This window comes from Scyliorhinus canicula, chromosome 6 (genome assembly GCF_902713615.1).
Source record: "Scyliorhinus canicula chromosome 6, sScyCan1.1, whole genome shotgun sequence".
NCBI classification, from domain to species: domain Eukaryota; kingdom Metazoa; phylum Chordata; class Chondrichthyes; order Carcharhiniformes; family Scyliorhinidae; genus Scyliorhinus; species Scyliorhinus canicula.
In genome coordinates this window covers 205,148,505-205,162,788 of record NC_052151.1, presented here as the reverse complement: position 1 = coordinate 205,162,788, position 14,284 = coordinate 205,148,505, and the positions used below count along the sequence as shown (strand labels likewise).

Sequence of the window (14,284 nt, the reverse complement as noted above, 5' to 3'; positions counted from 1 at the left end):
TATATAAGTAGTGAAGTGTTGTTGCAGCTGGAGTACTATGTTGTGGTCTTATGTCTTCAGTAAGGGTGTAATTTTATTCGAATTACTTCAGAAAACTTTCAATTAATGGAATGCAGGTACGGCAATGATGAGGAAAACAAATTGAATGTTCTTAGTACAGGGGCTCACTGAGTTTGAGTGTGGTTCGGTGTTGGGTCAGTGCGGCACAGGCAAGTGGGGTGCGGGGCTTGGTCGATGGGGTGTGGGTGCGAGACTGGGTCAGTGGCATGTGGGGACTGGGTTAGTTAAATGCAGATATGGGGCGGGGTCAATGGGTGTGCAGCTGGATTTGTGACAGTGGTGTGTTGGTTTGTGTTAGTGGGGTGAAGGAGCAACACAAACTATGCACACTATGTGAAGGCAAGGTCGAATTTTCAGAGCTTCACTGTAAAGAAAGTATGTATTTAATAAGGTGGAGCGGCCCGAGGGAGAAACAAACTGTGCATTACGATGTTTTTAAGTATCAAAGAATCTTTGAAAATTCAAGTTGTCATATGTTTATTTTACCAATGACAGCAGTTAACTGAATTTTACTTTGTCTTAAAGTTGGTTCTAAATTATTACTTGTAGATTAATGAAGTGATTGGGCTCGACACACAAGTGCAGAATATTCAATATTCAACAGCTTGCATTTGTATAGCAACTTTAATGTTGCAAAGCATCCCAAGCCGCTTGACAAGCAAAGTATAAATAAAAATGACTCCGAAGAAGCATCAGAGTAGGTGACGAAAGGCTTTAGTCAAAGAGGTAGTCTATTTAAATGCTAATAGTATTGAAAGATATTAAACGAGTGAACAGCAACAACACGGAGAGGTTTAGGGAGTGAATTGCAGAGTTTGGGTCTTGGTTCTCAGTTGTGGATAAGTGAGAATCGGATTTGTCAGATTTGGAATGACCAGTGGGAATGATAGAGATAGGGAAGAGAGAGTGTATAGATATCAACAGCTTCTAGGACTGGAGTAGGCTACATAGAGAGGAAGGAAGGGACCATTGAAAGATTTAAAAAGCGAGGTTGAGGATTTAAAAATTGAGGCATTGGCAGACTGTGCGCCAGTGCCGGTCAGTGAACACAGGTGATGAGTAAAAGAGACTTGATCCAAATTAAGATACAGGAAGCAAAGTTTCAAAGCTGCGTGCCGTCAGTTTAAATGTGGAACCTGATTCCTTGGTGCTGCGGGCAGCATGTTTCTGAGAAATAGACAGAGGACAGTGATGGGTTGTTGTGGGACACCTGAGATAATGGCATGCGAGTGGGAAGAGAAAACAGTGCCAATAATTCTTTGGCTGCAAATTTATAAATTAGAATTGAACTAAGAACCCTTAACGCACTTCGACCTAGCTGGAAAGTGGAGCGGCATTGGAGGAGCATATGATTGTCAAGGCTGAAGACAGATTGAGAAAGATGAAGATTCTTAATTTATTACTGCCAGGTAGCGTATTATTTGTGACTGTGATAACCATGTTGGAACTGTGGGAAGGTTGATATTTGATTGGAGAGATTCAAACTTGGAGATCCAGGAAAGGGAAGTGTAGGTAATGACATGTTCACTGATTTTGGAGAGGGACGAGGAGTCTGCAGGTTTGGAAGGACAAAAGGGTCAAGGGGGGATTTTGAGGAAAGGGATGAGGATGGCTCATATGTTATGAAACAACCATCAAATTGACCAGTAATGTCACTTTGGTATCTGTGAGATAAAATATCTAAAGGTAACCTACAAATTAATGCTGTGTATCACCTCATTGTTTGAATTCTCAATGTTCTCATTTTAATATTTATATTGAATCCCCTATTACAATATTTATATTGAATCCCCTATGACAATATTCATATTGAACCCCTATTAATGTTTCATTGATTACAGAATATCAGAATCTGGAATGTCTGTCAATATGGCTGAAGATTCTAATGAGGGAGAAGATCCAACACCTTCAAAAAGAATGAGAATCGATGCAGGTAGATTCACAAAATGTTTCAAAATAAAATTTATGTCTTGAGAGACTATACCTTTTAGAAAAACCTGCAGCTCACAAACAAAGATGGAACAGGCAGAGGCTAAGGAAAGAGGCCATTGAGTGATCATCTGGAGAGACATCAATCACAGTCCCAGGTGGAGATACCCCCTGTGTACTGAAACTGTCCAGTAGATACCTGGTATTGGGGACTGTTGATGGAGACTGGCTTAGATCAGGATCTTCTGAACAACAGTCTGACACTGGGGAGCAGTATGACCTTGAGTGAAATTTTCATAGAATTTACAGTGCAGAAGGAGGCCATTCGGCCCATCGAGTCTGCACAGGCTCTTGGAAAGAGCACCCTACCCAAGCCCCTACCTCCATCTTATCCCCATAACCCAGTAGCCCCACCTCACACTAAGGACAATTTGGACCCCAAGGGCAATTTAGCATGGCCAATCCACCTAACCTGCACGTCTTTGGACTGTGGGAGGGACCCGGGGAAACCCACGCACACACGGGGAGAAAGTGCAGACTCCACACAGACAGTGACCCAAGCCGGGAATCGAACCTGGGACCCTGGAGCTGTGAAGCATTTGTGCTAACCACTATGCTACCGTGCTGCCCTGAAATGGTGGAGCCAAGTGTGGTACAGGAATAGGACAATCAGAGTGATGGGAATTCTACACCCAGACGAATAGACAGACCATTCTACAGCTCTGAGCAGTTCCTGAATGGTAAATTTCCTTCTTGGTAACAGGGAAGAATGTCCTGGAACTGGTAGGAGCATCTCTGGGAAGAAAAGAAGAGCAGAAAATATCAATGGTCAGAATTAGTAACACAGATAGAAAAATGTTCATAGAGGGCACGTCAAGACTGATACTCCAGTGAACAACAGACCATAGGTTTGTGATATCTGGATTGCTTTGCCCTGGCTTAGTTAAGGAGGGAAATATGAGGCTGGCCAATGTGTAGCTGCAAGGCTGGAGAAGGAGTGGGGTTTCTCAAGCTTGGGAGGAAGAGCAGCAACATAAAAAACAATGGTTTGACAGGAAAGATGAACGGGGAAACAGGAAGGGAAACTTAATACACAATTAATACAGATTCTGGTGGTTCAAAAGAAAATATAACAAAACAGATAGAGCTACACAAAAGGAGTATGATGAGAAACTTGCAAATGATATTAAATTAATGCGTAACATTTTTGCAGTCACATTCTAGAAAAGAGGGTGGTCAGGAACAAATGTGGATCCTGTGAAAACTGATAATGGTGATATTGTCAATGAAAAGAACGAAATAGGGATATGCATTGAAACATACTTAGAACATAGAAGTGGAAGGAGGCTATTTGGCTCTTTGAACCTGCTCCGCCATTCATTGTGATAAAGACTGATCAAGTTCAATACCCTGATCCTGCCTCCTGCTCCCGCCATAGCCCTTGATTCCTTTAGCTCCAATAGCTATATCTAATTCCTTCTTGAAATTATGCAATGTTTTTTCCTCAACTCCTTTCTGTGGTAGTGAATTCCACAGATTCAGCACTCTGCATGTCGAAATGTCTCATCACCTCAGTACTAAAAGGTTTTCCCCTTATCCTCAAACTATGACACCTAATTCTGGACTTTCCCACCATTGGGAACATTCTTTCGGAATCTACCTGTCAGAATTATATAAGTTTCTGTGAGATCCCCTCTCACTCTTCTAAACTCCAATTAATACAAGCTTAAGCAACTTAGTATCTCCTCATGTGACAGTCCCGTCATCGCAGGAATCAGCCTGGTAAACCTTCGCTGCACTCCCTCCATAGCAGGAATATCCTTCCTCAGATAAGGACACCAAAACTGCACATAACTTTTATAATTACTTTGCTCCAGGATTTATAGTAGGAAAGACAATAACATGTCAGACATCTCGATGAAACTAGTATTGAATCAGGGATTCAAAATCAACAAAATTAACATAAGCAAAGTAACAGCTTAACTTGCAATGATTAACCTACTGTTATGGCACCCTGGGTGAGTGCTCAGTCAATTCCAGCCCCACAGACTCCAGAATCCCAACATAAGTGAATTTGTGTATTTTCCTGAGATCTTTGACCCTTGAGTGCTCCAATGAGTTGTAGGCACCAGATTTGTAAACAAAACAAAAAATAACTTCATTTATAATAAGAGAAGAGTTAAACATGTAATGGAAACAATAGTCTACTAATCTAACTATTGCCCCAAACCCGTCCCATCCTTCACCCAGAAAACATGCGACAGACATACAGGTGATGGGGTAGGTAAGGTTAAACAATAACAGGGATTAAAAGATATGAGAGATTTGAGGATCTTCGCTGCTAAAGTTGAGGTCTTTGTAAGCTGTTATCTCTTCAGAATGCAAGGTGTTGAAAACCATTGATTGGTTTGGATCTTTAAGCTGGGCCACAGGCTGGATGCTCAGGTAATGGGATTCCTTCTAGGGACAAGCTGCAACCTATGTTGATCTAAGCCTTACCCATAGAAGATGCACTTCATGTCTGCTCAATTTCTAATATGTGGACATCTTAGCAGACACCAACAGTTTTTCTCAGTTAAACAAAATAGGAGAGCAGCAGTTTTCGCGAGGCCATTGAGCGGTCTGGTAACTTAAATAGGAGTGCCATCCGGAAAGTTCTCCCATCCCAGCTCTATCGTCAGGCTTTGAATGCTTATTAACTGCTCTGTTTACCTGAAGGGAGTTCCAGCTTTGAAAGAGAATTGCACCCTTTCTGGGAGAGAGATTCAAAAGGAATCTGCTCAGCCCTGCAGTGCCAATCAAAACTGAAACCAAACACACACAATCACCCAGCAGGGCATTACAGAATTAAAAGCGCCAATCGCATTGAGGATCTGCTTAGCTCTGGGATTGTAATGGAGTTGATTGGTTGCTTGCGGAGTGTGTTAAGGCATGCCATTGCTGATGTCAGAGCACACCCTGCTACTTAAAAAAAAAATTTAACACGTAGGCCCCAGCAGTGCCCAGATGCAGGAATTATTAAGGCCAAAAGGACAGGATTAAAAGGGAAATAAGAGTCCAACGAAGATTCACAAGAGGATTCCTTACACTTTCCAGGTGCGAAGTTCAGAAGAGAATTTTAAAGAGGTTATTTATGTGCAAGAAGGATAGATTGTGAGGCTATCAGGGAAGAGCTATGAAAGTGGTGGAGTGTGACCTTGATTTGTTGGTGAACTGGAATGTTGGTACTCTGTTGGAGAGTTAGATTGTTGGATGTGGAAACCCTGGGAGGTGATTCTGGTGGGTAGTTCTGTAGGGGAGGATTAAAACGCTGCTCAGAAAAGGGGCCGAGTTTGCATTACAAATTGGTTACGTTTAGGTTTTACTGTGCTTCTCTTGTGTTAAAAACCCAGTAGTCTGTTTCAAAGAAAGTAAGCATTAGCTCTTGGATCATAGTCAGGAATGCCAAATTAGTTTTTTTCATCACGATTAAGTGAAGAGGTTCTAAGGCATGCTTCAACATTTGAGTGATAATGGAGAAGCTGGAGCAAGTTTGAAGAGAATGTTTTGTAGAGTGGTTGAAGATGCTCAGGGGAATTAAGATTTTAACTCTTGCCTTGGTTTACTGATGGGAATTATCGCTGTGTTTGTTGGAGAAGTTGGGCTGGTTAAAACATTTGACTTTTAAATAATATATATTTCTCCAGAACCTGAAGAAAGCAGTCTTGGCATGTTATCCAATAATTTTACTTCTTGACTCTAATTAGCAGCTTTTGAGTTACTGGCCAGCAAACATGGTGAGAGGAAAACAGCAGCAGCAAAGGGCCGAAGAAAGGGTCGATGCAGCGAGGCTAGATGGGTCAAAACGGGCAGGCAACAGATAACCTGAGAGTGAGGGCTCTGCATGATAGGACAATGTCAAGACTGAGGAAACCACTTCATCCATGCACCTGAAGTCAGGGCACCAAATAATGTTGAAGAAGTAGCAGGGTAGCACAGTGGTTAGCACAGTTGCTTCACTGCACCAGGGTCCCAGTTTAGATTTCCAGCTTGGGTCACTGTCTGTGCGGAGTCTGCACGTTCTCCCCATGTCTGTGTGAGTTTCCTTTGGGTGCTCCCGTTTTCTCCGACAAGTCCAGGAAGACGTGCTGTTAGGTGAATTGGACATTCTGAATTCTTTCTCAGTGTATCCAAACAGGTTGGTAGTGCATCCCAAGAAAAAGAATTTGTGGAATGTTTAAGAGATGGTTTTTTGGAGCAGCTTGTGGTAGATCCCATTAGGGAACAGACAATTCTGAATTTTGTGATGTGTAATGAGGCAGATTAGGAATCTTAAGGTGTAGGAACCCTTAGGGAGTAATGACTACAATATGATAGAATTTACCCTGAAGTTTGAGAGGGAGAAGCTGGAGTCAGATATAAATGTAATGCAATTAAATACAATGACACGAGGAAGGAGCTGGCCTGAGTTGATTGGAATAGGAGCCTAGCAGGGAAGACAGTGGAACAGCAATGGCAGGAGTTTTTGGGGGTTGTTTGGGACACACAGCTGAAATTAATCCCAAGGAGGAGGAAACCTGCTGAGGGCAGGACAAGGCATCCATGGTCGATCAGGGAAGTCGACAGTATAAAAACAAAAGAAAAAGCATACAAAGCAAGGATTAGTGGGAAGCCAGAGGATTGGGAATCCTTTAAAAGCGAGCAGAGGACAACTAAAAAAGCAATATGGGGAGAGAATATGAAATATGAGTGCAAGCTAGCTAGTAATATAAAAGAAGATGGGAAGAGTTTCTTTCAATATGTATAAAAGGTAAGAGAGAGGCAAATATATACATTGGACCACTGGAAAACGTGGCTGGAGAAGTAATAATAGGAAACAAAGAAATGGCAGACGAACTGAATAGTTACTTTGCATCAGTCTTCACAGTGGAAGACACCAGTGAGATTCCAGAGCCCCAGCAGAATCAGGGGGCAGAGGTGAGTGCAGTGACCATCACTAAGGAGAAGGTTCTGGGGAAACTGAAAGGTCTGAAGGTGGATAAGTCATCTGGACTTAAAACAGATAGCTGAGGAGATTGTGGAGGCATTGGTGGTGATCTTTCAGGAATCACTGGAGGCAGGAAGGGACCCAGAGGACTGGAAAGTGGCGAATGTAACACCACTGTTTAAGGAGGGACAGAGGCAGAAGATGGGAAATTATAAGCTAGTTAGCCTGACTTCGATCATTGGTAAGATTTTAGTGTCCGTTATTAAAGATGAGATTGTGGAGTGCATGGTAAAATAGGACTGTCCGCATGGCTTTGTCAAAGTGAGGTCATGACTGACAAATCCGTTCGAGTTCTTTGAGGAGGTAGCAAGGAAGTTAGACAAAGGAGAACCAGTGGAAGTGATTTATTCAGATTTTCAGAAGGTCTTTGACAAAGTGCTGTTTAGGAGATTGTGAAATAAGTTAAGAGCCAATGGAGTTGAGGATAAGATCCTGGCATGGATAGAGGATTGGCTGACTGGCAGAAGGTAGAGAGTGGGGATAAAAGGGTTTTTTTCAGGATTTGCAGGATAAGTGGATTGGCCATGGTAAAATTGTCCCTGAGTGCTCAAAGAATAGGTGGGGTTACCTGTTCATGGGGGAGTGGGCCGAGGTACGGTGCTCTTTCAGAGGGTCAGTGCAGATTTGATGGGCTGAATTACCTCTTTCTGCACTGTTGGGATTCTATGATTCAACAATGCACCTCACAAAGATTAAGTGATAAGACAAGAGCTCGTGGTATTGGAGGTAGTATATTGGCATGGATAGAGAATTGGCGAATGGGCAGGAAACAGCAAATGGGAATAAGGGGTTCTTTTTAAGATTGGCACCTATAACCAGTGGGGTTCCACAGGTTCCATATATATTGATGATTTGGAGGAAGGAAGCAAACGTACTGGAGATAAATTTGCAAACGACACAAAAATAGGGAGAAAGGCAAGTTGCGAGAGGGATACAAATAGGGATACAAAGTTTGCAAAGAGATATTGATAGGTTAAGAAAGTTCGCAAATTGAGGATAATGTGGTAAAATGTGAACTTGTTTATATTGGAAGGGGAAGAGAAGAGCAGAGAGTTTTCTAAAGGGAATGAAACTTCAGGAATCTGCAGCACAAAGGGACTTGGGGTACGTGTGCACAAAACATAAAGTTGGCACACAGGTGTAGCAAGTAATCAGGAAGGTTAATGGGATGTGCGCCCTCAATTCAAGGGCTGGGAGTATGAGAATGGGGAAGTATTGCTGCAACTATACAAGGTACTCCACATCTAAAGAAAGATAGTGGGATAGATTCTCTAGTCCCCCAGCCGCGTATTTCTCGGCACTGTGCCGTTCGCTGGACGGGATTCTATACTACCGCAACTTGTCAATGGAATTTCCCATTGAAGCCATCCCGCAGCATCGGGAAACATGCGGTGGGGGTGTGTTGCTGGTGGGAAAAGAGAATTCCAACGGGCAGAGATTTCTAGACAGATTTTATTGGAGGTGTTGCTCTATTTATCTGGTTGTGAATATAGCGGTCAATGTTGTCGCCTTCCTTAATCCTAATTATGTTTACTTTGGAGTAGCCAGGTATCTCTCGATACCGCCACAAGGTTCAAACCCGAATACTGATCAAAGAGCCAATACACCAGTTAATTAGTTCAAAGTCAATACTATTTATTTACACACACAGTAAGATCTACACATGCACAAAGTACTGGAAACTAAACTATCTCTAACGTTAACGCCTATACTTAGCTTCGAGTGCCCACTCAGTCAGAGGAACAATGGCCGTTGTTCGGATCTGAGGTTGTTGTGTTCGAAGAGGTACAGGAGAACAGCTAAGGTCGTCCGTCTGGTAGCGAGCGTTGACCTTGAATTTACTTGCTTCTGGTGATGCTGGTGGAAGTGTCTCTCTGCTTTGAGAGCCAATTCCAAGAGAGCGATTCTCTCGTCGGGGTTCCTTCTTATACCTGAAGGGGCTTTGAGCGGGCCTTAAACTTGGCTCCAATTAATTGGGCCGCTTCTCGATCATGGCTGTTGATCTTGACCAGTAAAGGGGTGGGTGCCCTGATGGCTGGGCGTGTCTTAGGTGGCTGTTGGCCTTGCTGTGTTTGTGCTTTTCGGTTGGGGAACTGGCGCTGGGATGTTGTCTGCAATAGTATTGGTTACTTGAGTGTCATTCCTTTGTTCCCGGAGATGGGCCATCAATATGCTAATTGACCTACAGTTTCAATTCCATCTGGGAGCTGTTTCCCCAATATGCATTCAGGGTTCTGTGCCTGCTTGTTTTCCAGCATTGTCCACAGTTCCCTACATTCTTTGCGAGCGTCCATTTTGTATTCTGGAAGTGACCATCCCAGATGGCTACACTCCCTCCTTGTGATCCTCAAAGCAAAGCGTCAAGGATCATATTACTGCATCTTCTGTGGCCTGGCAGTCAAGAACAGAGTTTTACATCTTTTTTTTATTAGAACAGACAAACAAAAAAAGTCGATGTACTTTAATTCACTTAAAGGGAGTGGGGCCTTTGCAGAAGTCTGAAAATAGGGGGCCTGAATGCGTATACTGGAGTGCGGGAGACTTTCCTCCGCCATTTCCTAAGTCTGAGTGTCTGAATGGCACTGCAGAATATCGCAATTACTAATAGTGCTTCTACAACGTAGGACAGGGAATACCAGGGAATGAACTTGTCACACCAGGTTGGTGTATCAGTTGCTATCTCTGGGCGCAGTGTATGGCAGAGATGGGAAACATTCACGGCCTGTGGAGTAGGGGTCAGAGGGGGGTCGTGTCCGCACACAACTGGAGGGATTCCACGAAGATCCAAATGTAGTCCATGGTGTCTGTCTTCATGATCTTTTCTTTTTTCTGCAGTCTTCCTGAGGCTTCTGTGGTTCTGGATTTCCGTGGACACAAGCATAATACCTGTTACTATCTTTTTAAGATCTCGTATGTCTTTCTGCCCTTTTATTGCCAATTACCCATTATAATTGGTCACCATCTGTGACTTCCTCATTTTTGTTTTAAACCAAATATTTGGGACAAGTCATCCGAGAAGGAAATACTGACACAGCACGAGCAGTCTCGAAGCCTGTGTAGGCGATGCAGTGAATGTACCATCCCAGTGTTTGAGGATGTAAATAGCATATGGAAAGCAACCTAAGGGGCGCCGTAAAACAAACAAAAGAGTTTTGAACTAAAAGTTCTGAATGGGGTGTGTATGGGCCACGAATGCGTGGAATCCCCGGGGTAGGATGGTGACCAGTGTCGTATGTGCACTACCCAAGCGTAGCTGACCAGATGGGGGTCCTCGGGCAGGGCGGGGACCAGTGCCGTTACTCCACTGCCTGAGTGACCGGACTGGAACGGTAAGAATTTGTGATCGTCGTGTGTGTTGCCTTTTGTGGCTACCTTCAAATCAGGAGAGTAGCTACGATCGGTTGTCTGCGGACAAACTAGTTCCTTTAACTGCCAGTGGGTGTTAAAAGAGTGGTGACGTGGGGCCATAAATAAACTTTAAGTGAACAAACAACATTCAACATGTACAGTAACAAGCATTTAAAGCAACAAAGTAACGCCACAAAAATCGTGTAGGTTCCATCAGAAAGAAGGACACCGTAAATCGCATTTGGCTTGGGGTGTAACTAGCATATGGAGTCAGTGTAGTGTGACCGAAGAAGAGAGGAAGGAGGAGAGAAACCAAAATGAAGTGGCATTGCTGAGGTATCCCTGCCATGAAAAGTGGTGGGTAAGCACTCGGTTTGCATGGGGCAGCTGGGACCTTGTAGCTGCTGTGGGTGGTGTTCTCGTTCATATCTGGGGGCCAGTCTAGCTGGTGGTGGGGGTCTCCTGCAATCTCAGGCGAAGTGTCCTGACTGCCCATATTTATAACATGACCCCTGGGGCACGCAAGGTGGAGCAGGCTCTCTGGTGCATTGCTCCCTTGGGTGTGGTCCCCTGGGTGGGGGGTTGGGCTGTTGGTGTCGTTGCTGGTTCGGGGGGGCGTTGGTGTGCTGATTCCGTTGCTGTTTCGGGGGCGCTTGACATTCTCGTGCATAACGTCCTAATTGTCCGCAATTGTAGCACTTGTGGGATTTAGGCTGCTGCGGGCTGTTTCTTCCCTCATTTACCCATGCGGGGTTCTGGTGTGTCCTAACTGGATGCATGTTCGCATCTGCCTGCTCCTCCTCTGCTTTACCGTAAGCTGATTTTCCCTGCACGGACTGTTCCCAAGTGTGGGATAAGCTTTTTAGTACCCATTTCTCATTGTGGGCCTCGTCTGAGGGGTCGTTATTTGCACAGGCCCTCTGTCCTGCTTCTGTCGCATGAGAGACTAGGATGTGGGTCCATTTGTCCATATTGTCTGTGGTCAAATGGGCGCGGGCTAACTCTCTAAATACCGCTGTGAAATGAATCCACAAGCGTCCAGATAATGCTGTGGGGTGCCCTTGTCTTTTTCTGCCTAGATTTGTTTACGCCTTCTACGGGGTCTCCTTTGTTGTAGCCGATCGCGTCTAGGATCGCTGCATGCATTTCTTGGAGGGTGCTTCCTCCTACATTTGGTTGGTCAGGAAGGGCTGCCACGACTGAGGGGTCGAGGTTCAAAACTGTGAACTTCACTTGCTCTTTTTCATCCAGGCTGTACATGGTCGCCAGTTGTTTTACTCTTGCCAAGTAATGGTGGGGGTCTGATGTGGGTAGGAACGGTGTAATCTTATCGCACGCGTCCCTTAATTGAGTGACGGTTAATGGGGTGGTGTACAGGAAATCTGGGTTTCCTTCTGTTGTGGCCCTGCGCTGTGTGGTAACAGGGTTCATAGGATTGTGTTCTGCCTGTACAGTCAGGGGTGGGGGCGCTTTCCTTTTCTGTGGTTTGTCCAGTGTACATGTGCCATGTACGTATCTATGGGCAGTATCATTTAATTCCTGCCAATCGGGACCATTTTCTTGGTCTAATTGTGATCCAAATGTGTCCTGGAATCCATTTTGGACAGAAAGCAGAGATTGCAGGTCTGCAATTTGCTTTCGGCACTTAGCGTGATCTACCGAGCTCTGACTTTGTTCCGTCGTGGAAGTGTGGAGTGCTCGTAGGGCTGCTTTTAAATCATTACATTGTTTCTGTAACTGTTCAACTTGGTGTTCTGTTTCCTCTCTTACCAACACTGCGCGTTACGTGCCTTGGTAGGCCTTATCATATTGCGACTGAAAGCTGCTTAAATGGGCGAGACAAGATTGGTGTGCCTGTTTGACATCCTCCATCTCCTTGTCCTTCGCCACGAACTGCTCTCTCAGTTCCCTGTTTTCTTTCTCATACTCACTCACGTCTCCTTCACTATTCTTATCTCACTCTTCAATCTCTCTACAGAGCGTCCTCACAACCTCCTCTGTGCCTCGCAATTGTGCCAAGCAGGACACGATTGCCATTGGCTTACGACCTTTCCCTAAGCTCTTCTTATGGATCTCTGTCAGGTTCTCCAACCATGTGTGCCCTACACCTCCGGGACCTCTTTCATCATTCGCACAAAAATCCTTTCCCTTTGAGATGTTTTCTAATCTCCTCTTCCCATACGGGACACTGTCCTACTCTACTGGTCGCTGCGACCTCGAATTCCCCGGGGTTCATAAGGCGTTCCATTGCCTTCATTGCCATTTCAATCGCTATCTCTGGGGTTTCTACCGAATTTGGAACAGGTGGGAATGAAGTGGTGATGTAAACAAGGGTACGGCGTACGCTGTTTTCCGTTCTACAAAACTCCCGACAGTTTTACGCAACAAAATCTCTCAGGTTTACCTTATATCCCTGTTAGTACGCATGCAAATAACACACTTCCGAATCTTGGTGGTTTGATCAGTATTGGTCTAACGCTTGTGGTTTTTCTTTTTCCAATTGGATTCTAATTCAAATTTTGGGTTCTCTCGGAGTGACTAGGCGACTTCTAGGTCGAATCCCATCAGATGTAGCCAGTAATGTTGCTCTCTTTATCTGGTTGTAAATATGGCAGTCAATATGGTCACGTTCCTTAATTCTAATTATGTTTACTTTGGAGTCGCCAGGTATTTCTCGATACCGCCACAAGGTTCAAACCCGAATACTGATCAAAGAGTCAATATACCAGTTAACTAGTTCAAAGTCAATGCTATTTATTTACACACACAGTAAGATCTACACATGCACAAAGCACTAGAAAATAAACTATCTCTAACACTAACGCCTAGACTTAGCTTCGGGTGCCCACTCAGTCAGAGGAACAATGGCCATTGTTCGGATCGGAGGTTGTTGGGTTCGGAGAGGTACAGGAGAACAGCTAAGGTCGTCCGTCTGGTAGCGAGCGTTGACCTTGAACTTACTTGCTTCTGGTGATGCTGGTGGAAGGGTCTCTCCGCTTTGAGAGCCAATTCCAAGAGAGCGATTCTCTCGTGGGGGTTCCTTCTTATACCTGAAGGGGCTTCGCGCGCTTTTAGGCGGGCCTTAAACTCGGCTCCAATTAATTGGGCCGCTTCTCGATCATAGCTGTCAATCTTGACCAGTAAAGGGGTGGGTGCCCTGATGGCTGGGCGTGTCTTCGGTGGCTGTTGGCCTTGCTGTGTTTGTGCTTTTCGGTTGGGGAACTGGCGCCGGGGGTTGTCTGCAATAGTATTGGTTACTTGGTGTCATTCCTTTGTTCCCAGAGATGGGCCATCAATATGCTAATTGACATACAGTTTCAATTCTATCTGGGAGCTGTTTCCCCAATATGCATTCAGGGTTCTGTGCCGGCTTTTTTTCCAGCATTGTCCACACTTCCCTACATTCTTTGCGAGCGTCCATTTTGTATTATGGAAATGGCCATCCCAGATGGCTACAGAGGTGGCTCAGAGAAGGTTCATCAGGGTGATCCCCAGTATGGAGCAATTGTCTTAGAAGCAAATCAGGCTGGAATTTCCTCATTGGAATATGGAAAATGAGAGGTGATCTGATTGAAACATATAGGATTATTAAGGGTCTCGACATGGTTTATAATAAGAGGGTGTTTCTCCTCATGGGAAAGCGTCAGACGAGAGGGCATGATCTCAGAATAGTACTACTGAATGTTAGAGCAGCCTTGATGGGGCTGAACGGCCAACTCCTGTTCCTATTTTTATGGTCTTGACTAATTGGGATTGGACTGCCAACTACGAATACGTATTCCATACATTTTTGTGATGATTCAGACCATAGAACATTTATGGGAGCTTGTTTCTCTAGTACTACACATCCTTTATAAAAGTAATTTAAAACTTGATTTGCAGAATGAATTTTTTTACCAGATTGTTACTTGGTACGGCTTT

At 44.4% G+C, this 14,284-nt stretch overlaps 1 protein-coding gene across 7 annotated transcripts in view; it reads left to right on the top strand.

Annotated features, from left to right (window-relative positions):
* Window positions 1–14,284, top strand: part of LOC119967818 (NACHT, LRR and PYD domains-containing protein 3-like) — a 117,800-nt gene that overhangs the window by 30,422 nt on the left and 73,094 nt on the right. For all 7 annotated transcript variants that reach the window (XM_038800836.1, XM_038800832.1, XM_038800837.1 and 4 more), the window contains one exon: window positions 1,902–1,993. In XM_038800836.1, coding sequence (XP_038656764.1) covers window positions 1,918–1,993 — 76 coding nt within the window. In that variant the 5' untranslated portion in view covers window positions 1,902–1,917. The remainder of the gene's footprint in view (window positions 1–1,901; window positions 1,994–14,284) is intronic.